The 26032-nt window shown below is 44.6% G+C and overlaps 1 protein-coding gene across 1 annotated transcript; it reads right to left on the reverse strand.

Annotated features, from left to right (window-relative positions):
• Positions 1 to 123: 123 nt before the first annotated feature.
• On the reverse strand, positions 124 to 25528 carry C3H3orf70 (chromosome 3 C3orf70 homolog). The gene is made up of 2 exons (XM_066620441.1): positions 25271 to 25528; positions 124 to 3625 (listed from the first exon to the last, which is right to left on the reverse strand). The coding sequence occupies exons 1-2, from the start codon at positions 25473 to 25475 to the stop codon at positions 3069 to 3071; spliced, it is 762 nt and encodes a 253-aa protein (XP_066476538.1). The 5' UTR covers positions 25476 to 25528; the 3' UTR covers positions 124 to 3068.
• Between the last annotated feature and the right edge of the window lie 504 nt (positions 25529 to 26032).

Consider the following 26032-nt stretch of genomic DNA (forward strand, 5'->3'; position numbering starts at 1 on the left):
AGCTGAGCCCCAAAAGGTTCATGTCAGAATATGGCAGCCTCTCAAAGAGCATCAACTCACACTGCTCCCCAGGTAAACATTTTTGTAGCAGCACAAAATTGTGAAAAAGAAACATACCTTACTCTGTGCTTGTGCAAAAGCAGTCTTCACATTTATTGTCTTGTGAGAAGTTTACATGAAACAATAGGGTACCACTGAGGGTACTGTGAGACTCAGTGTCTTACAGAATTATGTGCTAAATCATCTAACCAAATCCTGCCATGGCCCATTAGGCAATCTGCAGACAGGCCCGGCCCAGCAGGACACACAGCCCCGTTGTGCTTAAGACTTTGAAAGAGCAAATTTAAGAGATCAACACGGTATGCAGCTATTGCTAATTATTAACAGTTTGATAAAGTGTGTCCCAGAAAAATCAAGCGTGTCCCTTACAAATAAAAAATTTTGCTAGCCCATTCCTCAGCACCTCAGAATATATTTGTCTGATCCTAGCACTGGTTAGCTCATTGTTGAAAGGAGACAGTTCTGTGATTCTTCAGTATCATGGGAAGAATGAAGGTGTATTCTCAGAAGGTGCCCCGGATTCTTCCTCAAAATGTACAGCAATCTGCAATTATTTCTATAATCTCATCTGCTACCAGAGCCAGAAAACCTGACTTCTTTCATGTACATGAGAAGAGGCAATTGCAAACAAATATAGCCAGACCAAAAGATATATTTTGAACCCTCCTATTACAGTTAACAAAGTAATACAATCTTATTTTCAGCAGTCTTTCATTATACAAGCTGTAAGAATGCTTAACAGTACAACACCTGAGAAAAACTTTAAAGGTAACATTTTTAAAAAGAAATTCAGTCATGAACTTGTTTCTCTTTGAAGATTAGCAGAATGCCCTAAATCTCCAGAAATGCTAAAAAAGTATTTACCTCTTGTGATGCCTAGAACCACTTCTTTGTCAAGAAATGCATTTTAATATAATTAACCAGAATAATAATTCATTTTTCTGCTCAAGGTGTTTTTTAATGTTTCAAAGTACAATAGTAGTTTACAATGTGTGTTATGAATTACTATATTGTGTGTTTTCTAAAAGGTGCTATTTAGTGTATAAAAATCAGTATGATGTGTTGGGATAGTGTTAGAGAGCAGCATTCTACAATACAGCATAAGATAATCTAGTACCGAGAGCTACAACTGTACATATTTATATGTCCTCATTCTCACCAAGACTTATGGAAAGTGAATTAATAGAAAACAGGGCTGTATTTACTAGAAGCCCCAATGGTACAAGAAAACTTTTCAGTTAAAAAGCTGTATCAGCTGGAGCTGAAGCATAAAGGTCAGGAAAAAAACTGTGTCACAGCATATCATTGGGGAAGGCCTTGTCATATCAATTGGCATGTGACTGCTGAACTGGACTCCTGTTTTTTGCCTGGAGTACAAAACATACAGCTCAAAGGGCCACTACGCTTGCATTGATTAGTAGAGCAGCCCTCCCCAGGGGATAACCTGCCTGTATACAACTAAGGCTGATACATAAATATATTAGGAGGTTTAAAGATCTGTCTGACCACTGTACATTTTTCATCTGTCCTGTATCCATTAATGAGATGAAATTGTTAAGGAGGATTGGAAGGGCATGGTGGAAGAAGGAAAAGTTTAGACTAATTCGCCACTTCCAGTTCAAGTACTCTTTGAGTAAATTCAAATGCTCCAGCACCTAGAACTATAGTGATAGCCTCTCTTTTAGCTGGCTCAAGCAAATGGGTAGGGGGCTGGTCTATTTAAACAAATATGAATTTGGACTTAATATTCAACTTAAAACCTTGAGCCATCACCAAATCAATGTGAGCAAAAATTAAAGGAGCTAATAAGAACAGAACAATTATATATAGTCTATTTCAAAAGAGAGCTGTTATCTAACCTCCAGCCAACTTTAGGGTCTATGCACACACTATTTGGTTTATTTTCCAGGTCTCATATGCTTGAATTGAATGTGTCCATAGCAGAAAAGGTGGTTGAGTGAATCTGTTATTTCTCACAGATGTTGCCTGCATGCCAGTGCTTGACTATGTTGATTTGATAAACAACACATCACAGGTTCATGGCAGTTGCTTGCTAGGAGACAAAGGCAAGGGTAGATTCACATAATCTGTTCTCCATAGATGCAGTCAAATCCCAGCAGACAAAAATATCTGGCTAAATTGATAAATGAAACCCAAATGTAGCTGTGTAAATATGCCCTGAAGTTGATCCACTTCAGGTTAGCAGCTCTTCTGCATAAGCCATACCTCAGCAATTAAACCCAGTTTGCCCTCAGTTTTTAAAGCACTACTCTTCCCTTAGAACCAGTGAAAGCATTTTAAGTCAGACTGAAGACCAATGGAATCTGGTCAATTGGCAGTGTAACAGCCCACCCTTCAGAGGATTTCAGTTCAGTTCAAGCCTCAGTTGTTGTTCTCTTGCTCTGGAAACAGGGCTCTGATTAGCAAGAGTGCATTGTGCTTATGTGCGAAGCCCACCTGAGTTGCTGGCAAAAAAAGGTGGTGTATGCAAGTAATTTTGAAAGTGGCACACTGAAGGCAGAACATGTAGCAAGCAAGGCATGGTCCTTAGTCTCCCAACTATGAGATAAGTGGAATAAAAATAACCTGCTTGTAGTTTCAGTGCTGCTCACCAGACTTACTGTTCTAGGGGTGTTGTGCAAGGCTAAATTGCTGCTCCAAGGGGGTACTGCGTAATCAATATTTTTATGGGACAAGTGAAGGAGTAGCTCACAATTTTGGCTGCTCTTTGCAAATTCTGTGCTGCTCCCCGAAACCAAGCACAAACTGTAACTAAAGATGTACAGAAATCTGTGACAACCTTTAAAATCTAGCACAGGACTCTTGAAGATTCATTGGTAGAATTAGGATCAAGCAACTAATTCACAGATGGCCAATTACTGTCACTATAGTCCTCTGTGGGGTGTCAAGTGTACTGGAAAAAGGACCTGCCCAAAAAAAGCCAGTAAAAATGCTTAGAAAACCAGTGTTACTTTAAGTTGGCCTTAGCTAGCTCCCAGTTCAGGATTTCACACTGTGGTTTCTATGGTCTCAATCACTTCTAGTTCACACTGCGAGGGTGATAGTAGGGGACACTCATCTGGTTCCCAGCTACTGTCTGGACTATAATCTTCTTCTGAACTGAGCTCTGCCCCTTCCTCTGTGTCCTCATCGCATGACTCCATGTAGTGAGCCCCAACAGCATTGATCCCAGAGTCCTCAGAGCTGGAGGGGGAAGAGCAATGATCTATTTTTGGTGTATTATTCTCTCTCAAAATTAAGGCATTGCGTGTGGGAACCTCCTGAGGCTTCATCTTAGGGGGAAGAGCAGGAGGTTGCCTCTGCACGTAACACATCTTCCCATTGATGCACTTCACACGGTAATTGTCAATAAACAGATCCGAGATTGTGCAGAACCGTGGAGAGTCTGGAGGGACTGGTGGCTGGAAGACAGGTGCAAACTTCAAAAAGTGTTCTGTGAGGGAGACAGATATCTGAATGGTGTTTGTGGTTCCACGAGGTCGAATTGGAATTTCAGTGCTTGGAAGCTGTTCTACTGGAGTCATAGGCTGATAGACATATTTACCTGTGGGGGGATATGAGAGAAAGAGTTAGAAGCCACGTTCTGCTACATAGGATGTGATGTGTCACTCATTTCCCCTCCCCATCAGATGAGAGTGAAGAGTCTTTAAACACTTTTCTAGGAGAGTTCCTCTGAGAAAAGCAATCAGAAGATTTTTCCAAAATCATGAATACCCTCATTTTGTTTCACCTACCACACAAGCAACTCTTTGGGGAGCATGCTGCATTTTTTCCCTTTTGCTAGCATTGGACACTATTGTGGTTGCAGCTGGTAATAGAGGAAATGTTTAAAGCAGGACATGAAAGGAATTTAAAGCTGTGAATGCCACTGGCATTCAGATAATTCAGCTAAATAAGAAGAAAATAGGATTATGCTGGCAGTAAAATGGACTCCTAGACCATATTGAACAGGAAGCTGAAAGAACGGCTAAAGGAAATTGTATGGAAAGGGAGGGGGGAAAGCAGAAAATCAGAACTTTGTTGCAAAGAATGAGAAATCTGAAGCCAGTTTAGAAACCCAAAGAAGAGCATTTTGTTTAGATAAGATGTCTTCTAAAATAAGTCACGTTATCAGCAGTCCATGAGCAGCTCTATGACAAAAGACTTACAAATATGGAGGGTTTAAAGTACTGTGCCGCTATGATACAGTCAGAGAAAGCCCTCTGTTGTCCTCACCTACAACTAAGGGGCTCTATTTCCAGAGAACACTTTGCATTTCCTGACCTCTCCAAGCTTTCAATTCATAACAGTAATGATGTGGAGGAGTGCAGTTTTTTGTGGGCAAACAAGGCAGAGATTCCTTCTTCAGCATCTTTGTCCATCTCCCTCACTGCCACTCACACTTCCTGCCAGCATCTTGCATCTTTTCTATCAGCCTTCCAAACACTCTTAATTTCTAGCCAGAGGCACATGACCTTATGGAAATGAATGTAACTGTGCATTAATTCATCCCTCTAATTCCAAATCCAGTTTTTCAATTTGCATCAAAGTTTTGCAATACAAAATTACTGGCAAGTATCTTGTCCCTCAGGTAGCCTATGAAAAACAGTTCCTAAGGCAACTATCAGAAAAGGTAAAGAAGTCAGTCTGCCCTCACCCCATAATTCTAGCAATGAATTATATCAAAAAAAGAAGTAATACAAATGCTACTTGCGTTATATTATTAACCACAGAGAGAACCTGAGCTTCAGAATGAGGAGATAAGGGTCAGAAGTGGACTTTGTATTATAATGGGGGCCATTCTACTGTCAGAAATTGTATATTCTCTTATGCTGCTCAACTTCTGATGCTTTTGACATCAGAGCATTTGAAGAAAAAAAAATTTGGAACAGGCATTGTTTGTTTCTACAGAAGCTTAGCAGCTCACTCAGTTACAGAGATATTGGAAAGCTCTGCAAGAATCCAGATTATTGATTTTAGGAGTCTGCCCCCCTACAGATCCACTTCAGGCTGGTGTCTGGTCAGTCTGGAGCCCAGGTCCCTTCTGCCTGGAACAGGGCACTGGCACAGCTGGGATGTCTTATGAAGCTCTCATAGGCTTCTGCTGTAGCCTTTACATTACAGACAAGGCACTCCCTGTCATATAGCTGCCAACTCTGACTGAAGCTATTCCTTAGATTCCCCCCCCCCCATGATGTAATGTGAGAAATTCTCGGAGACTGTGAGACTCTCCAGGACTGCTTTCAGCAGTTGGCTTGAGATTGATGCCGATTCTTGGGAGACTCATGGATTGTTGGCAACCCTATCCCCACACCCACCTTGGGTTCTGTTACTTACTAGACAGGGTGAGTGTAACCATGAGAATGTTAATGCCATAGCAGGAGGTTGAGACCCTAAAAGCTACCATATGTGCACAATGCTCCCTGGGTTCCACAGGAGAAAACAGGTTTGGATTATGCCTTTAGTTACTGCATCCAATCACTTCACAGCACAACAGGCTCTGGAGGCCTTAGAGTGTGATACAATCTTCTCATCACAAACAGAGCCAGGGATTTAAAGCTCTAAACTAGGGATTCTTAATCCATACTCCTTGGATGTATGGGAACCAAATGATAGGTGTCTTGATTTCTGAACAATTAAAAAATGTTGTTAGATTAGATTAGCTATTACCATTATCAATATGGATTCAGGCATTCTGTTCCTAGTTATCCATATGTTAAAATCAAACTATTGACATCTTTGGAAGTCACACTGGTATGTAATAGGACTGGTGATGATGATTTTGAGAGTTGGGTGAACAGGGTATGGAACATATTGGGTAATCCAACGGGGTCGGTTATCATAAAAAGGTAAAGAACTTCTACACAGCTCAGAGCCAAGATATTTGAAGGACTGGCTTCCTCCATATGAATCTGTGTGCTAAAATGTGGGAAGGAGACTTCCTTATGCATTCCAGTGCCCTTTGACACATGGCTGGTGCCAACATGCAAGAGGACTTTCCCCTTGATGTGGAAATCCTTGTCCCCTTGTGCGCAGGGGTCTCCCACCTTTTCCAGTAGTTCATTAGTGATTCAACAGAACTGCTATACAAACAATGTGTCTCACAGGTGTTTTTCGGGTCCTTATAGGCTGTTGCCCTCTTTGAGTTTCTGTTGCTTACCTCCTTGGATCTTTTAAACTGCAACATTTTGTACTGGCTTGTTTTTATCACAGTGTACACTGCCCTGAATGTCTAAAGGGAGAAAGGCAGGAAAACATTTTTAAAATAGTAATTCACAATACTTGGATTAGTCTACAAAATTACCAATCCATGGTAAAAATACTGAGCAGGCAAGCTCACCCTACTGGGCCAAACAACATGGCACAAAGGTACCATGAATATGTTTTAAAGTTTTATTTGTGGGCCTTTCCAAATAACTTATCAATGTGCTTAACTTGTGTTCTTGGAAGTAAATTCCATGCCATTTTTTTGGCCCATTGGAAACAATGGGCCAAGTAATGTGTTTAGGACTGAGATATAGGAGACTATAAATAGAGATGACTTCAAAATAATTTCCAGCTTCCACTAAGTAACCATGTACAGCACTATGGATTAAGATACTTTGATCAGATGCTACAGGAGATACAGGCTAAATTCCTGACTTTGGTTCTGGTTCATGTTCATTGCTCAAAAAATCCAACACATCTATCCCTTTAGTGCAATATTTCCCAAACTATGGGTCATAACCCACTGGTTGCAATGTGATATTTGGTGTGGCGGGAGCCTGTTGTGACTAGAAACCACTTCCAATCACATCGGCCTGCAAACTGTATCATCGACTGCATTGCACTGCATCACACCCCAGAATGCCTTGCAGCAGCTGCTTGCATGAAGCGGCACGATACAGGTTGCAGGCTGGTATAACCTGGAAGCAGCTTCTGGCTTCCACCCCATATTGCCTCATAGCTTCCTGGGTGCTGTGGGCCCAGGACCAACAATGGACGCTGAAGTGGGTCAGAAAAGTTAAGAAGTATGGGGGCCACTGCTTGAGCGCATTATCTGTAGAAGCAGGTCTGGCCTAAGTTCTCCTGATGCTTGAGGCAGCATGTGAAATGCCACCCCCCCTAACCTGATGATGTGTCAACCTCTGATCCTCCCACTCTCCAAAAGCTTAGTATTTTCCTCCCCTCCGCATTTCCTCTTTCTCTCTGACCCTCTCTCCCTTTTCAGTCCAGGGAGCAGAAGCGGAAAGAGGAATACTAGAGGCAAGTAAGAGAACAGAGATGGGCACTCCCCACCAATCTTCTGCCTGAAGCAACCACTTCAGTTAGTCTCATGTTTAGAAGATAGATAGTTCCCGTCCTTCCGTGAAGCGCAAAAGATGACTTAGAAAGACTCTTACTCCATAAAGCCGGCTGTCTTTCTATAGGCAGTATGATATAAACAATACTGCACTGAGCTTTATTACAGTCATAAACTCTGATCCATTCATTTGTTTCATACTGGACTTTACTGTAAGCATGCTTTATCCAGTGTCCTTAACCACTCATCAGATCCATTATAGATAACTATATTAATTACAAGTAGCACAGATAATCAGGGTTAGGATCATAAGAATCACCTAAAATGAAGGCTGCAGAATAAAATAAAAACTATGGATTAACTTCTTGTTTGGTCACAGTCCACTAACAAGCAGAACATAGGAACTGGTTAAAATGTGTCACAGATTCTGCTTTCTAATTACAGATAAAATATACAGGACCATTCATTTCTTTAAAATCTTATCATCCAAAGTGTGCAAAGCACACAGTGAAATCACGTGCTCTTTAGCAACATTAAAATATGAATTATTTGAGATACTTGAATTATATGAAGCTCAGCAACATCTGAAAGAAGAGACAATTCCAGGAAGTTTTAGCATTCCAAATAGCAGAAAAGTGGGTGGGTAACCATATTATATCAAAAGGTTTTTGATGTAAAAGGCATCTAAAAGGAAGTGACAATGATAACATCAGAAGCTCTTGACACTGCTATAAAAACTGAAATAGCACAGGTTTGTAAACTCATATTTGTTGAGTGGATAATGTGGGGTGGAACATTTATGCTCCCTGCAGTCAGGGTGACCAGATACAATGGAGGACAGAGTGCCTGTACTTTTAATCACTGTGTAGAAGAGAGAATTTTGGCAGACCGTGCAACTTTTTAAACCCTTCCATGTTGAGCTGCACCTGCCAAAATTCCCTCTTTTATAAAGTGGTTAAAGGTAGAGGCACTGTGTCCTCCATTATTATCTGGTCATCCTACCTGCACTGCAGGTGGGGCTTAACTTCCTGCCCACCAATTCTTCCCTGTAATCCTCCACAGCTGTTTTTAGCATATCCTCTGCCACTACTTTTTTAAAAACGGGGACTGACGGGGGGGGGGGGGGGAGAGAATGATGACAAAAATTGCCTTGGGGAGGAGAGAGGGCATTTTTTAAGGGACATCAAAAAATAAATTGTATCTGGGCATTTAAAAACAGCAAGAATGCTAATTTAAAATAACGCTAATCAGGTGAAAATACTTGCCCTATCTGTTATGTAAAAGAAAAGGGAAACCTGAATGGATATACTAAGAGCTCTCTCATATTTCTCTACAGAGCCCAAATAACAACACACACAATCACTTATCACTTCCATCAATATCTAGTTGCACTCAGTTTCCTGTTTATTGTCAATGAATTTGTGCCAGTCGAGGTCAACTGCAGCCTGAAATGGAGTGCAAATTCTGCCCCCATGCCTCCCAAAACTCATGTGGCAATTAGTGTGCTCCCCATGGCTGCCTCCTTGCCCACACCCAGCTGCTTAGGAGAGCAACCAAATATGGATAATGAAAGGGAAGTACCCCTTACCAGGAATTAATCGCCTTCTCTTTCCTTACTTTTTGTGCTTAAAATAAACAGGAAGAATGGAACATGCTGGAAGCACTCTGCTCTTCTTATTGATTTTAAACAGGTCAGGCATGGAAGCAGGAGATAGTGATCCAAAGTTCTCGCTAAGGTAAAGGGATAGGCCAGGGGTCGGCAACCTGCTGCTCTAGAGCCGCCTGTGGCTCTTTCAGCTGCCTGCTGCGGCTCCTCCTGTGAAAGTGGCAAAGGGGGTAACAGGAGGCACCTGTGTTGGGAGGGCAGGCTGCTTCCCTCCTCCCCCTGACCTCACTGCCCTCCTCTCCCTTCACCCCCACCTGCCCCGCATTGGTTTCCCTTTCCAATTTTGCCGCTCTGCAGGCTTAAGCTCCCTGTTTTTCCCTTCCCCAACTCTCCAGCAGGCTCAGCCAATCAGCATCCAGCAGGCTCCTGGCTTTTTCTGTTGGAATGGCTCAGGGCCCTTCACTGGCAGACAGACCAGCCAATCCTGAGCCTCCCTCCTTCTCAGCCATTGCGAGCCCTTGCAGCCTGCCTTTCCCTGAGCAGGTCCCCACTCAGTGCAAGGAGAGGCTTTTCCTCCACAGCAGAGGAGACATCCTGTGTGTCTACTCAGTTTTAAGTCCCATTACAGTGGATGAAGCTTACTCCCAGGAAAGGGTGCCTGGGATGACAGCCTTGGAGCCTGCTCAAGGCTAAGCGCAAGGACGGGTGGGTGGGAGCCCATGCAGGTCTGTTCGAGAGTAAGCCCTGATGTAGTCCCTGGGCTACTCCCAGGAAAGTGTGGAGGGCTGTAGCCTCAGCCTCCTCCTGTGCAGGTCTACTCACAGGTAAGCCCCACTGTAGTCAGTGAGGCTTCCTCCCAGGAAGGTGTGGAGGGCTGCAGCCTCAGCCCCCTCCTATGCAGGTCTACTCACAAGTAGTCAGTGAGACTTCCTCCCAGGAAAGTGTGGAGAAGACTGCAACCTGAGGCTCCAACCAACTTGTCTGCTCAGAAGTCCCATTGTAGCCAATGGGGCTTACTCCCAGCATAGTGTGGAGAGGGTTGCAGCCTGAGTGAGGGAGGGCAGGCAGGCAGGGCAGAAGCTGGCCTGTGGCTGCCCCCCCATCTCCCCCCCCCCAGCTCTGGCTTCTTCTCTTCCCCACCTCTGGAGTCTGTGTCCTTTTTTCCTTCCAGCAGGGTGCCTCTGGAAGGTGGGGGGAGTTCTTTAGTATCCATGTAAGATAAGCAGATGTCATAACCACCATATGTATTGGAATCCTGGAAGATCTGGTGAGGAGGTAGATGTGGTGTCAGCAGTGGTCCCTTTAAGGGTAAGGCCTGGGCATCCAGCAGAGTGTGCTGCACAGCTGCAGCCACTTGAAGGCAATAGGGCCCTCAGGGATATAAGGAGCACCTGAGGAAGGGGGTGTGGGTTGTAGAAGGAGTGCAGGTTGGAGGTAGGAGAGGAGACTGACTGGGCTTATTGACTTTGACACTCTGACTGATTTACTTTGGAATCTGATCTTGGACTGTGACTTGGCTTATTGACTTTGGACTCTGCCCTGGATACTCTGACTGACTTTGTGACTAACTGCTGGAGCCACTGGAGTTTGAAGTGTGGCTGCTGTGCCTAAGACCTGCTGAGGACCAAGGGGCTGCTGTAGAGGTGGGAGGCTGCTGGCAGGAGAGAGGACCTCTGCAGGTTGAACAGGCAAGCTACCCTGGAGGTGGGGTCCAGCAGGACTACAGGGCAGAACCAGGGTCATTTGTTGGGGAAAAGAAGGGGAGCTAATTTGCTTAAAGTGGGCATAATTCTCCAGGCAGAGAATGGCCTTGTAATCAGGCAAAACACCATAGAGGACCAGGCATCTGAAAACACAGGACAAGAATGTATCACAAAACTAACTAAAGCCTACAAGAGGGGGCTACATTATAAAAATGGGACCTATAAGAGCATAAAGGTAAAAAAAAAAAAACATATATGCAGTATTATCTTCATTTTAGATGTCAAAAGGGTTTTGTGGCTCCTGAGGTTTTTTCCCCTCTGGAAAATGGGTCCAAATGGCTCTTTGAGTGTTTAAGGTTGCCGACCCCTGGGATAGGCTCTAGATCAGGGGTGCCCAAACCTTGGCCCAGGGGCCATTTGCAGCCCACAGGGACCCCCTTACCCTGTGTCACAGGTCAGCCAGCCACCCCTATGGAATGAAATCGCTGGCACAAATCCAAGCAGCCAGGTGTAATGCCAGGTTGGCCAGGAAGGGGGTTAGGATCTGGTCTAAGTTGCCCTGACCAGTTCCACCCATCTCCTGGGTCCAGTCTGCCCACCAGCTCTCTCTTCCCCACCTTCCTCAGGCTTCAAAACACCCCATTCCGCCCTGCCACTATCCTCTCCAACCCCCCATGCCAGCCACTCTCAGCCAGCACAAGCTTACCAGGTCCAGGGCGGGATTTAGCCTCAGCTGGCTTCAGAGTAGTTGTAAATGTGCATTACAGCACATTCGTGACACTCCTGGGCTGGTGCAAGGGACTTCCACTAGCCTAATGCAAGGTTGGAATTGCTCTCTTAATTGCTTAACATTTTTCTTCACTTACTCTAATACCTACAGCTCTAATACCTACATGTAGATAGGTTCTGATCTATCAGGAAGCTCTACTGCCCAGAAATCAAACACTAACTCTCTCTACTCACACCATTGTTTTAAAGGAAGTGTCTGAGTTTTTATCTCGAGTCTATCACACCATTTATTTCTATGCATCCAAAAATTCCCCATGAAAATTTATTACAGCAAGTCAATAGGTCAGGTTCATAGAGTTATTTGCTAATTGAACAGTCTGTATGCATCCCTGCCTCACAGCATCAAATTCAGTTGCTTATTTGGAGGAATCTAACCATGAAATAAGTAGAGGATTTGCTTAAACATCCTTTGTTTCTGCTTGCATTGATCCCAGCATTCCAGTTTACCTCTGAACCTCTTTAATGTTGCTCACATATGAAAAGCTCTTTCTCAGCTTCTGGATTTCTCTAAATTAACACCCTGTTAACTCCAAGGTTCATGCATTCCAAAAAAGGATATTTAATAGTGAAAAAACAACTACAAAGCAATGTAAGCTTCTAATTTAGAAAATGCTTACGGAGAAGATATCATTAAGGAATTCACAAAACAGCATGGACAAAAAGTAGACACAAAAACTAGGTAAGTCACTGAACATCAATAATTTCCTGTACTTTATGGACATATAAAAATGTTATCTATCAGTACATGTTCAAGATGGTCTGTTTACAGCAAATAATACAGCCTTTTCCTGCTGATCTCTTTATGCCTTATTCATGTTATAACCAAGGGCAGATTATCATATTACCTGCACATACAAAGCTGCCTTATGCCAAGTCAGACCATACAACATGTCCTACCTGCAGATGCTATCAGAATAAAAAAATGCTAGCATTTTCTGTCAGACAGCTTCCAGTCTCTATTTGACTGTTGCCCTAATCTTATGCCCCACACTTGCACTGATGCAGCCTCGCCATGAAGACGTGCACTGCATGGTGGTTGGGGACTATGGAATGTTACTATTAGAATGGTTAAAAGGGAGTGAGTAGAAGCATGAATGGCCAGTTGGCTGGACAGAGAAAACATCAAATGTTGGTAAAGGACAACTGAAGGAAGGTAAAGGAGAAGTCTGAGGTTGCCATCTCAGATGCACGTTCTGAGTACTTAGGCTTGCCCTGTAAGAACAAAGAGACCCCTGAAGAAGCAAGAGAGAATAGTTTCTTTTCAGTCAAGCTGCAGAAGCTGGAATGTACAGTGAAACTTCTCAAAACCAGAAGTAAAAGATAGCAGGCAGGCCAGGAAGATCCAAAGAGCAATAATTCAACTCAAGGTTGGGTGAAGAAGGTAGCCACAATGGGGCATGGATGGAATTCTGCATACTCCCCTGTGAGAGAAAGCTGAAACAGAATCTTCCAGCACAAGAGGCAAAGGATGGGTGATATGGACAGAAGAAGCTATCCCAAGAGGCAAGATCTTTAGAAGTAACCCTAAGGGGTTAAAAGAGAGCCAGGATGGTGTAGTAATGGTTTGAGATTTGGACTTAGACCTGCAAGATCCAGGTTCAAATTCCTGCTCAGCCATGAAGTTTCCTGGGTGACCTTGAGCCAGTCTTTCTTTCTTTCTCTCTCTCTCTGTCAGCCTCACCCACCTCACAGGGTTGTTGTGAGGACAAAAGGAGGAGAGGAACTATGTACACCATCCTGAGCTCCTTGGAAGAAGGGCAGTACAGGTCCAGCCTATTAATACACGGATTTTTTATACACGGATTTGACTCAACACGAATGGCCCCTGCAGATGAGAAGGAATGTGCTGATCCCTGGAGAAGGGGAAAAATGGATCCCTTTAAAATCAGTTTAAAAAACTGAACAGTCCTTTAACAATAGCCTCGTTAATGAGGGGACGACAGCTGGCTAACAATCCATCAGTCTTTCTCCAGGCGACCCCTCCCTTCCCCCTGAGCAAGTGAAAGAAAGGTGATCACTTTGCATTGGTGAAGGGAGGGACTGAGTGAAGCGCCTTTCTAAGCTCTTGGAGGAGGACTGATTGATGGATTGTCTTCTTAATGATTCTTATCTAACATCACAAAGGTCAGCAAGGCTGTTTTTAAATCACCGGAGCAAAGAAACTTTGTTTTTTAAATTGATCTGCTATAGCGCTATAGTTTTTTGCCATCCACATGAGTGCTTGAAACAGAACCCACGCAAATAATAAGGCTCAACCTGTATAGAAATGTGGCAAACAAACAAATAAATAAACTGAAGATATCCTCAGGAATCAGTGGCAGATCAATTCCGGGGGGGGGGGGGTTGGCATATTGGAGGAAGGGAGGGATGCTCAATCCCTCCTGCATCCCCTCCAAATGCCTCCAGACCTGGAATTATTTCCATTTTCAGTACCCTGAGGGTGGGGAGGGCAATTAATAACCATCTGAGAATATAATAATAACAATAATAATCTGAGAATATTTGCATGATGGAACTGGCAGAATGGAAGGGATAAACCCTCCCTTACCAACCTCTTCTTCCCTTCACACCTCTCTCAACTCTGAGATCACCTTTACACAGAGGTTCCCAAACTGGGGTGTCACAACATCCTAGCCTGGCAAGCTCTGTCACGGCCCTCTTAAAGGGCAGGACAACAGTGACAGTGGAGCTGAAGCTCCCAAGATTGCATCGGGGGGGGGGGAGGAGAGAGTTCTGTTTTTAAAAATGGAAATAACTCCTGATTGCATTTTGGGGCACTTTAGAGGCACAGGGAGGCTCGCAGAGCGGTCTATGGGAAGCAGTACCCTCTGAAGCAGTACCCACACCCTCTGGGAAGCTGCAGCAACCTCCTGTAACTGCTTACTGTTTAAAAATAGAACTCCCTCCTCCCTGGCACCAGCACGATTGTGGGAGTGCATGTGCCACCCTCCCCCTCCCCCACAACTATTTACAGTGGCCCAAACTCTCCCAGAGAGTTTGGGAACTACTGCCTTTACAGGTAAACTCAAAGAGCTGGATATCCCAAATTTCCCTCAGACCCATACCTCAGACCCATAGATAGGGCATACCTATCTATGCCCAACATACTCATTTAGGACAATACAAATACAGTGTCTCCAATGTACAAAAAATTAGGAGATTGAAAGGAATAAAAACAAGGAAGCAGGAAAAGAAAATGAATGGTAATATATGACATTTAAAATTTCTTTTTCAATTTATTTCTCTATAAGCTTCCAGAAATGTTGCCAATTTACTCACAGAGATTTCAGGTGTCTCCCCTACACCTCTGCATTACTGTCTCTCTAAGACGGGGTGCCCAAACCTTGGCCCAGAGGCCACTTGCGGCCCTTGGGGACTCCTAATATGGCCTGCGGGGAACCCCCAGTCTCCAATGAGCCTCTGGCCCTCCGGAAACTTGCTGGAGCCCGCACTGGCCCAATGCAACTGCTCTCAGCATAAGGGCGACTGTTTGACCTGTCACATGAGATGTGGGACAAGGGCTCCCTCCACTGCTCACTGTTTCATGTCTGTGATGCTGCAGCGGCAGTGAAGAAAGGCCAACCTTGCTTTGTGCAAGGCCTTTTATAGGCCTTGAGCTACTGCAAGACCTTCATTCATTCATTCATATAAGTTCCATCACTAACATGTTCATTTACGTAAATTTATTCAAATTTTAAATGTTAATTCTTTTTTTTCTGGGCCCCTGACATAGTATCAGAAAGACGACGTGTGGCCCTCCTGCCAAAAAGTTTGGACCCCTGCTCTAAGAGCCAGTTCCAGCATATCTTCAACCCATTTCTCAAATAGCAGGGTGTATTTAGACCCCAGATTAACAGTATCAACCATTTTGCAATGCACCCTTCGTATGAAACAATGACAGCATTTCAATAAAGCTTGAAGAACTGGCATGTATTGTGCTACTGCAGTGTTGGAAACTAATTATCTGAGTGTTTTCGAAAACAAAAAACCCTTCCAACTGCTAATTTTCATCCAAAACTGGGCAGGAAAAACTGGACATGACCATAACATGCGTATTAACAAAACTCCCAACTAGCCAATACCATCAATTTTTAGCATGAGATATAACTCCTAAATTCTGCAAAATGATACAATCATTTCTTGAGTGAATCTGCTTTCAGAAAGATACAGGTACATTGGGAAACCCCTATTCTCTCTGCAAGAAGTCACACACAAACTCATCCCATACTAGGATTTCAGATGCTGATGTGTGAAACTGCAAGACTATAATCAGTAAAGCAGCTACCGCGTTTTCCAGACTCACAAAAAGAGTCTGGTCCAACAAGAAGCTGATGGAACATACCAAGATCCAGGTCTACAGCGCTTGCATCTTGAGTACACTTTTGTACTGCAGCGAGTCATGGACCCTTCGCTCACAACAGGAGAGGAAACTGAACGCTTTCCACATGCGCTGCCTCCAACGCATCCTCGGCATCACCTGGCAGGACAAAGTTCCAAACAACACAGTCCTGGAACGAGCTGGAATCCCTAGCATGTATGCACTGCTGAAACAGAGATGCCTGCGTTGGCTCAGTCAGGTCGTGGGAATGGATGATGGCCGGATCCCAAACGATCTCATCTATGGAGAACTTGTGCAGGGAAAGCGCCCTACAGGTAGACCACAGCTGCAATACAAGGATATCTGCAAGATGGATCTGAAGGCCTTAGGAATGGACCTCAACAGATGGGAAACCTTAGCCTCTGAGTATCCCGCTTGGAGGCAGGCTGTGCAGGATGGCCTCTCCCAGTTTGAAGAGACACTTGGCCAACAGACTGAGGCAAAGAGGCCAAAGGAAGGAAGGCCCATAGCCAGGGAGACAGACTGGGTACAGACTACACTTGCTCCCCGTTTGGAAGGGATTGTCACTCCCGAATCAGCCTTTTCAGCCACAGTAGACACTGTTCCAGAACCACCATTCAGAGCGTGATACCATAGTCTTTTGAGACTGAAGGTTGCCAAGGATAATCCATGTCTTTCTGTCAATTCATATTTCCCCATTGTTTTACATTCTACAATAAAGTTATCAGCTTCCATTTCATGACTGATTCTGCTAATAGTTATAATCTTCTTAATTTAATCGCAAGAGAAGGGGCAACATGATTACAAAATTTTAAGCACCTATCCTAGGAGATGTTATCAGATTGTAGAGGGCTCTGCTAACATATCAAAGAGACAGTCTAAACATATTCAAGAGGTGGTATGAGAAATTAGAAAAATTCAAGATGGAAGTACTATAAAAAGCTACGTTCCAACATAGAAGATAATCAATCAGTAGAAAACACTAAGAAAAAATGCAGGTGGTGTGTTATATTGCAGATTGAGTGAACCATCACTATAATTCATCTCCAAGTGATTTGGGCTAGCTTTTATAAAGTAATTAATAAATTGCCTCAAGTGTATAAATTACCAGCTGATGCACCCTGAGCTGGCCTGTGTGCTCAGAACAGTCCCTGCTGGCCTTAAATTCATCTCCTAGACAGCCCAGTAAATTCTCAAGATCATCAGTATCTCAAAACAAGCTTCCACACACAGAACACCTACTGGGATCACAACTACTCATTAATGAATATGTAAACACCCCACCAGTTAAGATATTTCCATGCCACTCTTAGAAAACCATGACTATGTCATGCGGATGAAACTTAAGAGTAAAGTTCTAGTCAGACATGGGTTACAAAAAACAGCCTATAATGTCTTTAATGATGTGATCTTCATTATTTTATTTTCTTCACAAAAATAAAAAGATGCACTCACAATATACTCACAAAACTGAGAGTTTTCTGAACTCTCAATTGTATAAATCCAGACTTTTTCTTTGAGAACTTGCTCTTTAGTTGACTTTTCCAAGGTCGCCCATTACCAGCAGGTCAATACCAGATAATATTTCAAAGAGCTATTTCAGGAGATGTATCGTGTGTGTGATATTGCATCCTGCCGCTTTGCATTTACCAAAAAGACCCTTAATTGAAAAAAACTATTGCAGAGCTCTGAAGCAAAAATCAATGCACTGTACAAAATTAATCCTTCTGGGTGGAGGCATGAAGTGAAGGTTTGATTTTAATCCTTGATATTGTTCCACATCTGTTCATGCTTTGCCACTTCAACAATCCAGGCCTCCCTTTTCCTCATCACATAAAAGAAACAGGTGTCAGCTGTGGAACAAATTTCTCAAGGCCAATTCACACAACCAACTGAAATGATAGTTAACACATATCCAGTTTATCAGTCATTGACAAATACTATTGTCCTGCTAAAACGGCATCCATTATAACTTACACTGCAATCCTAATCTGTGCCAACACACCAGGCCACATGGCCGGCGCTATATCCAATGCAGGTTAGGAGGCAGCTGGAGGTCACTGCACTGGAGGTAAAGGGATATATTTCCCCTTACCTCAAGTAAAGCCCCAGATGCCCTTATTGAATTTCTTGGATCCACACCAGCAATTTAGCTGATGCAAATCTGAGAAACCTGGGAGGGCCATGAGGGGGTTTAGGATACCGCATGTGCCAATCCCACTCCCTTCCTAGGCCTGGTCTGCCTCCCATTAAGAGGTGGGTAAAATGAACCTTTTTGAGGGGGGATCTCAGGATTCACGATGGGACCTAAGAGATTTTGTAGATCACAATCCATACCTTGAATGTACACCCAAAAGACTAAGAAGCCAAATAAAATTTCTTAGATGTTATATCAGAGCAAGCCCTGAAACAAATGATATTTTAATCAAATGGAATGTGTGAGGATATGACTGAACAATCAATCTGAGGAGGTCTAGTGGAGCTTCCTCCACCCCCACCAGGCATCACTTTTCTAGGGACTCCCTAATCATAATAAAATACCTGTACTGTGCTGAATACTGTACACTTCTTTGTTTAGTCTTAAAGGTTTGCAGGCTGGCTTGCACAGACAGGTCTGCACCTTTACCCTCTCCCAACAAACCACTGGCCACCTTAAATAATGATTAATTTGCCCAAGTATGTGCACAAACCCAACAACATACAATAATATTGTTAATAACACTTCGTTTTTCAAATGGTACCAGTTGCTATTCAAGCAACAATGTGTCATAACCCAATGATCTGAATCCAGGGACAAGAAAGAAGATCCAGGGGAGGAATTTCCTTGGTACATGCCAGGAGACTCCCCAAGCCCACCTGAATCTGTTGCACAAGGGAAACCCAAGAGGCGGGACCCACCATCCCCTGTCCAGAGTGAGTACATTGCTCAACCCCTTTCTTCAGATTCCAAGGACTCCCTTCTCATGAGGGCTTTGCAAATGAGCCACTCTCTCCCCAGCTGAAGCAATATCCGAGTCATTTACGTAGATACCAGTATCCTTCGCCTGAACTCCCTTGTTTCCTTTTGGGGTCTTGCTCTGCAATTAGGACTGCTATGTCAGTTTGAGCTTCTGTTCCAGACAGATCACCAGCCTAGCCTGCAACCCCACCTGAAAAAGGACAGAACGGGAAGGAGGAGGAGGACTCAATGACTACACCCAAAATGTTCAATGCTACTAGAATTCATGCCACTTTACGTAACACTACAAAAACTTTTGGCAGATAGATACAGTATGCATAGTTCTAAGACCATTCTGAAAATCTGATATGCCCTTCATAATAGAGCAGAAAGAAGGTGTTGTGGAAGGTGTTTTGTACCCATTTGATTCAGAAAATTATAGTGTTTCCAGGACTAAAACGTCACAAACCTCTGGGTCCACCCTGAAATATCATGAAGAGATTTGCTGCCTTGGATTCTACAGCAGACGCTATAAAGAATCAACCTTGAAATGAAAGCTATCCAGGGAACCTGCACCAGGGAAAGAATATCCCTATAGAAACACACTGATTAACCAATGCAGCACAAGAATGGAGCAGGAAGGAGCAAGAAGATGCTAGATATGCTATAGGGTACATACTATCTTTAGGACCACTTAACATCTCCATAGAGGAAAGGTAAAAAAGCAGCCCTCTGTGAATAAACACTGACTCATGAAAGAATCCCACACCCATATCTTACATAGGAAGATACTTAGCAAAAAAGCAGGATCACAGCCTTAAGCAAGCTAATTATGGAAAAAGATTCCAGATTGATCATAGTATTCATTTACTATTTCCAAATACAAAAACAAAAATAACAGTTAAGAGGAGGTCATGCAATGACACATTATGAAACTTTTCCAAAGGCAACAATCACTTGGTAATCAAAGAGAACACATGGAATCGGCTACATTATCTCCCTCACCCAGATGTGACTACGGGTAAGCTTATGCCCAGGTCACAGCTGGTCAAAATGGAACGGGCTCATTGTTTTCCATGAAAAACACAGGGAGACCATTTCTGGAGAGCTAAAATTGGGGTCTGTGAAGGTTGCAAAAACTGCTAGTGATAACTTTGTCAAAAATAATAGCAAAATGGCTGCCCACTCTGTTTGTTGAAAATTGCTCTTATTTTCTACAACACCATCATACATCAGGAGCATGAATCAGGGACAGTCAGATTGTCAATTTTCACCCAGTTTATTAGATTCAGTAATAACGTACCTCTAGACTGATTAACTGCTTCTCACACCTGGAAGTTTCAAGTCATTTGTCAGCTAAATATATCCTTAATTATGCTGCATTCCTGAGTGGGAACAAATATAGGGCCTGTGTTTAGGTGCTAAACTAATGAAGCATTCTATAATGGTCTGTATCCGTTTTCTTGGAGAGGCAGAATGTTCCAAAATCCAGGGCAGACATTAAATTACTTCATAAAAGTCCAGAAAACAACAAAGCAGCTGCAGCTTCTATCAAAAGAACCTTTTATTAAACACTATAATGATTATCAGCCAGCTTTAACTGAAGAACTGATTTATAGACAAGCAAGGCCAGGAACGGCTGAATACACACAAACCCAGGGATCCCCACCCTCAAGTCTCTTCTTGTTGCCTTGCTCCACACTTACTGCCATGCCACAGCCCTGCTTTTTCACCATAGACCAGGGGTGTCCAAAGTTTTTGGCAGGAGGGCCACATCATCTCTCTGACACTGTGTTGGGGGCCAAGGAAAAAAGAATTTACACTTAAAATTTGAATAAATTTACATAAGTTTACATTAATGAATATATTAAAGATGAACTTATATGAATGAATGAAGGTCTTCCAATAGCTCAAGGCCTATAAAAGTCCATGAACAAACCAAGGCTGGCCTTTCCTTTGCTGCCACTACTGCATCACAGACGTGAAACAGCAAGCAGTGGAGGGAGCCCTCGTCCCACAGTGCACAGGAGAGGTCAAACAGTTGCCCTCATGCTGAGAGCAATTGCATCAGGCCAGTGTGGGCTCCAACAAATTTCTGGATGGCCAGAGGCTCATTGGAGACTGGGGGCTCTATGAGGGCCGCATTGGGAGTCCTCGAGGGCACAAGTGGCCCCAGGGCTGGGGTCTGGACGCCCCTGCCATAGACTACCACATTCTGGTACTGGCTTATGTTCAATAGCAGCTATTTTCAGCATTTTTCCTCTCCTGGCATACTGACCTTTATGGTCTTCCTTATGGCCTTTTCGGTCACTTCCAGCTTCCAGAGACTCATCTGAGTTCTGGGGCTCTGTTTCTAGGGCAACTGTCTATAGTAATTGTCTGTCCCTCTTCCTAAAGTGGGACAGACAATTCATTACTACAGATAGTTGCCCTAGAAACAGAGCAGCAGAATTCCAAAGAGTTTTTCAGCAATTTTCAACCACTGTGCTCCAAATTCCCACAGCACACTTGTGGACCTTTTGTGGCTCACTGGCTGAAAATCACTGTTCTATAGAATGACTAGATGGACTGTCCTTACCTATGGACGTGGGTGTTCAACTGCCTAATTGATCTAGTCAATTTTTGCGCTCTATTAACACCAACGATATTCACATCCTCCATACTGCCTCAGTTGTTATTTTAAATCTCTACTTCCCATTTCAATTACATGCCTCTTTCTCCACTGACAAAATTCTCTAAAGACTCACAGCAGGTCAACACAAGGCATCCCATGTTACTGAATTAGCACAAAAGTTGAATGGGAAAATAACGTTACAAATAAAATAAAAAAAATCATAAACTAAGCCCCCAAGATACATACTGGTTCTATACAAGAGGTTTATGTGGAAGTCAGAACATGCATAGGTTGAAGCAGCCAACTTTTACTGGCCCAACACTATCACACCTGCACAAGAGAACTACAAGGGAATGGACAGTAGCTGCATCAAAGTTCTGCCTATAAGTCAGATATCTGTAACTGGCAAGTCCATAACTTGGGGACCCAGTGTAATGTTCTTATGTTCTGCTTCTTTTCCGTCACAGAATTCAACACACTGTACATGGAGTTCCCAGGTAGTCTTACATCCAACACTGACTAAACTCAGACCTGCTTAAGTTCAGCAAGATGAGTGCATCACGTGCCTCAGGAGAACATAAGAACACAGGAGCACAGCCCATTTGTATGGGATTATATTTAATATCGCCCTGTGTGGCTTCTGCAACCTGTATCAACTCCACCATTCCCTGTGTCTGCTAGTGGAATCAGACACACAGTTACCATGCTGCTTATTTATTTATGAAAATTTATATCCTGCCTTTCCCATGCCAAAGCAAATGCCCAAGGTGGCTTACAGAGCTCCAAAATAAAATGTACAGTGTATCACAACAATGTAAAAACATTAAACTAAACAAAAACCCAACCCACATCATTCGAGACATTGGGAGGAAACAAATTAGTCCAGGGAAGCCATCATGCCATAGCACTATAGCAGAGGTGCATATATCTACCCATCAACCAAATGCCAGACAAAATAGGTATGTTTGGAGCCCTCACCAAAAAGCCATAAGGGAGTAGTTCTTAATTCCCCTGGAATTCCATAATTGTGGCACCACTACAGATAAAGTCTGCCCCCCCCCCACGCCATCATCCCTCTAACTTGGGACAGGGGCGGCACCTGAAGGAAAGCCCCTTCAGGTGATCTAAGAGAGCGGGCTGGAATGTATGGAAAAAGGCAGTTTCTCAGATAGTTTGTGGCAGGAAGGGACAATACTCCCAACTGGAAACATGCACAGATTGCAGTGCTGTGTTTCCAAAAGCAAAATCCAATCCAGTTTTAATAGAACTTCTGCTGTGTTTTCCCCACTGCACACTTTATGATAAATGTTGTGTGTCATGCAAACACATGTATTTTTTAATGGTATATATACAGAGCCCTTGGAAGTTGTTAAGCTGCATGCTCAATCACACATGGGAGTAATTGTACTGAATAATTTCACAAAATCTTGGTCCCAATAGGCTTGCAATCCAAATTCCAGAGAGAAGAACCTAATCATGCTGTGATCACAACAGTGCGGAGGTGGAGGAATCAACTCAACCAGTAGATTAGAAGTACCAATTCAAATAGTGCTTAACAATGTATTTCCTGGACAGGAAGCCAAAAACATTATCAGAGAGCATTTAGTGAGCACTGATGTGTATGACATCATTAGGGCTTTTAGTGGAATACTGTTCCATTCAGAAATGGCCTAATTTTATAGATGGATATAGTAAGAAAAGTAAGAAGGGCAGGCAATAGGATACCCTCCCTGGACCTATGGGGCAGGGCAGAGGAAGCATGAGTAAACCTGGCAACCTAACCATGCCCCAAATCCCAAAAGTGTTTGAGTTGTTTTGCCATTTGCTAGTAAGCTGATGCAATACTAAGCGCAATCCTTTGCATGTCTACTCAGAAGTTAGTCTCATTCAATTCAGTGGGACTTATTCCCAGATAAATGTGTTTTGGACTATAGTCTAAGGCTACAATCCTATACCCACTTTCCTGGGAGTAAACCCTTTTTGCACATAATGGAACTTACTTCTGAGGAGATGTGCTTAGGATTGCACAGTAAGTATCCAGGATAAAAGCAAAATTACAATCAAAGACACGGAAGACCTCATAAAAACAAGTACAGATTTCAGAAGGAAATATAGACAAATACAGCCTAGCAATAATTTCTTTTGGGTCAGGCAGTTTTCAAGAGGGACCTCTTAAGGTACAGAACAAATTTAAAAATAGAAAATGAGATATACAGTGAATTCTGTTCAAATACATACAGTTCCTCAAGTCACAAGGACTGGAAGTTGAGCATATGTTGCTCTGCAAGTGGGGAGAAAACCCATGGAGATGTGGATGGGAATCACAATATGCTGAACTGGAAAGCTGAGATGCCATTTCTCTGCTATAAGCAGCCATCCCCAGGCATCTGTCCTCCAGTTTTCTGGCTCTAGATAACAAAATGACTATAGTAAGTGGTTGAAATTCAGCTCGTGACCAGTTCCAGGTGGATGACGCTGGTGAGTTTCAACACAACTATAAAGTACCAGCCAAAAAATGAGATGAAAATCCAATTGGGGAGCAGAAAGGTGGGATAGATTATACATTTTTTTTATTTAAAACCTATTTTCATCCACAAGGCATGTGCTCCCCTCTGGGTCACCTTAATCTATTAAGGGTATACAGGGAGGAGCTTTTAGCATAAAAAAATGAACCAATGAAATGCTTTAGAGAGAAAGAATACATTTTAAATACAGCCTTCTTTCCATCCTCACACTTTCTAATCATTTTTTTTTTTAGTACAGGTTGCCAGGGTGTCTGAACAGTTTGAAAAATTAGACAGTGAGACACAGAAATTATGGTCTGTATTAATCCTGGCTTCAGTCTATGAGAAACCACTGATGTTTAAAGTCACAGGGGATCAACGAGCCAATCAATGGTATTTTTCATGGTCATTTTTGCACATAATCCACTAGCTGGCTATTACTGATACTAGCATAACATACTGGCAACAATAGCCGCTCTTGGTATCAATGGGTCCAGTGAGAAACCCCTAGAACAGTGATTTTCAATCTTTTTCATCTCACAGTACACTGACAAGGTACTAAAATTGTCCAGGCACACCATCAGATTTTTTGACAAGCTATATGCTGCTGATGGGGGGCTCACATCCCCATTGGCCCTAACTAATAAATGACCCTCCCCCAAACTCTCACGGCACACCTGCAGACCATTTGCAGCACACCAGTGTGCCAAGGCACAGTGGTTGAAAAATGACTGTCCTGGAGATTCCACAGCTTTATTCGTGAACCTGCATCTTGGGTCCAATTTTTAAGCGAACATCTGTACTTATAGAAGGAATGTGTAACTCCAGAGGTTCTGGAAGGCTGAAACAGGAGAGGGAGCTCCTCTTGCAGCAAGGAAGAAGGATGGAATGATATGGAGAGGTGTTTCTGCCTGGCACCCCCTCCCTGGACCCAGAAAAAGCGGGTATTGTTCTGGCGGCGGCGGGGGTGGACCCCGGTGTGCTTCCCTTCCCACACTGTACCCCCAACTTCCCCTGGGTCTAGCACAGCCCAGAGCCAGCCCAGCTCCTTCTTGGCTTGCCCTTGTCAGAGACAGGCAGGCGATCCCCCTTCCCCGGGAGGCTGGGGAGGAGGAGGAGGCAGATCAATCCATCAGCGCTCCCATCAGTCACTATCGACCCCGCGCCGTCCAATCCTGCCTCTGGGTACCACGGAGCCGCCGCACCGAGGGGAAGGATGGGGGGAGGCAGAGGGAGGGGAAGGACGGGCGCCAGGATGGGTGTCTCCTCCTGCAGGCTCGCCAGCAGCCCTCCAGGAAGATGCACGCCACTCCCCGCCTGCTTGCCAGGCTCTGCGGCGCTCGGAGCAGGCGCGGGTCCCTCGCAGCCCCGCCGCTCGCAAGGGGCCAAGCGGGCTGCGCTCCCGCCCCGCCCCGCCACGCGCCCCGATACTCACAGTGGCACCAGCCCAGGTGGCAGCACCAGTGCAGGCGGAAGCAGCGGCCGTGGCTGTGGGTGGTGCACAGCGACAGCCCGTCGCAGGGCTGGAAATCGGGTCTCCCGGCGCAGCTGCGGGCCAGCGCCTGAGCCTCGTCCAGCTTCTCGCTCTTCCCGGCCAGGAGGGACGCGGCAGCGGCGCTCGCCGCCCCAGCCCCGCTCATGGCGCTGCTGCTGCGGTCCCTTCCCCTCCGCCACCTGCAGCAGCAGCACCGCCGCGCGCCGAGTCACTCCCGCTCGCGCGCACACAAGGCGCAGCGGGGCGGAGAGCGGCGCGCCTGGCGAGGCGGGAGGGGCAGCGCCACGGGCCAGCCCAGCCCAGCCCTGCTCCGCTCCGCCCCGCCTCGAGCCGCTCTGGCCTGCCGCCCGGCTCCGCCCCCGCCAGCGAGTGAGTGGGCGCGGAGGGGGGGCGTCTGCCGAGGGGACTCCCCAGGCGCCTCCTGAGCGCCACGGGGAGGGGCAGCTGCGGAAGCCTTCCCCGGGCTGAGGCCGGGTCCGGCCTCCTCCTTGCACGCAGACCCGTGCCTGGGCATCCGCTTCGGCGGAGGCGAGACGCCCCCCGGCAGCTGGCAGGCAGGGCCGGGGGACTCCCTTCGCGAGAGAGCCCAAGGGCCTCACCTGCCCGGGGAGGGAGAGGACCTCCCCCCCCCGTTCCAGCAGCAGACCCCCTGCTGGAGGGCATGTCCAGTGCCTGCACTGTCAGCCTTTGCGGAATGCTGGG

This window comes from Tiliqua scincoides, chromosome 3 (assembly GCF_035046505.1).
Source record: "Tiliqua scincoides isolate rTilSci1 chromosome 3, rTilSci1.hap2, whole genome shotgun sequence".
Classification (NCBI taxonomy): domain Eukaryota; kingdom Metazoa; phylum Chordata; class Lepidosauria; order Squamata; family Scincidae; genus Tiliqua; species Tiliqua scincoides.

Excerpts from the sequence above, each read along its gene's own strand:
- C3H3orf70 (XM_066620441.1), bottom strand. The coding sequence starts at position 25,475 with ATGAGCGGGGCTGGGGCGGCGAGCGCCGCTGCCGCGTCCCTCCTGGCC. Across the intron at positions 3,626-25,270 it reads CCACCTGGGCTGGTGCCACT|GTAAATATGTCTATCAGCCT; the intron begins GTGAGTATCGGG and ends ATCCCCCCACAG.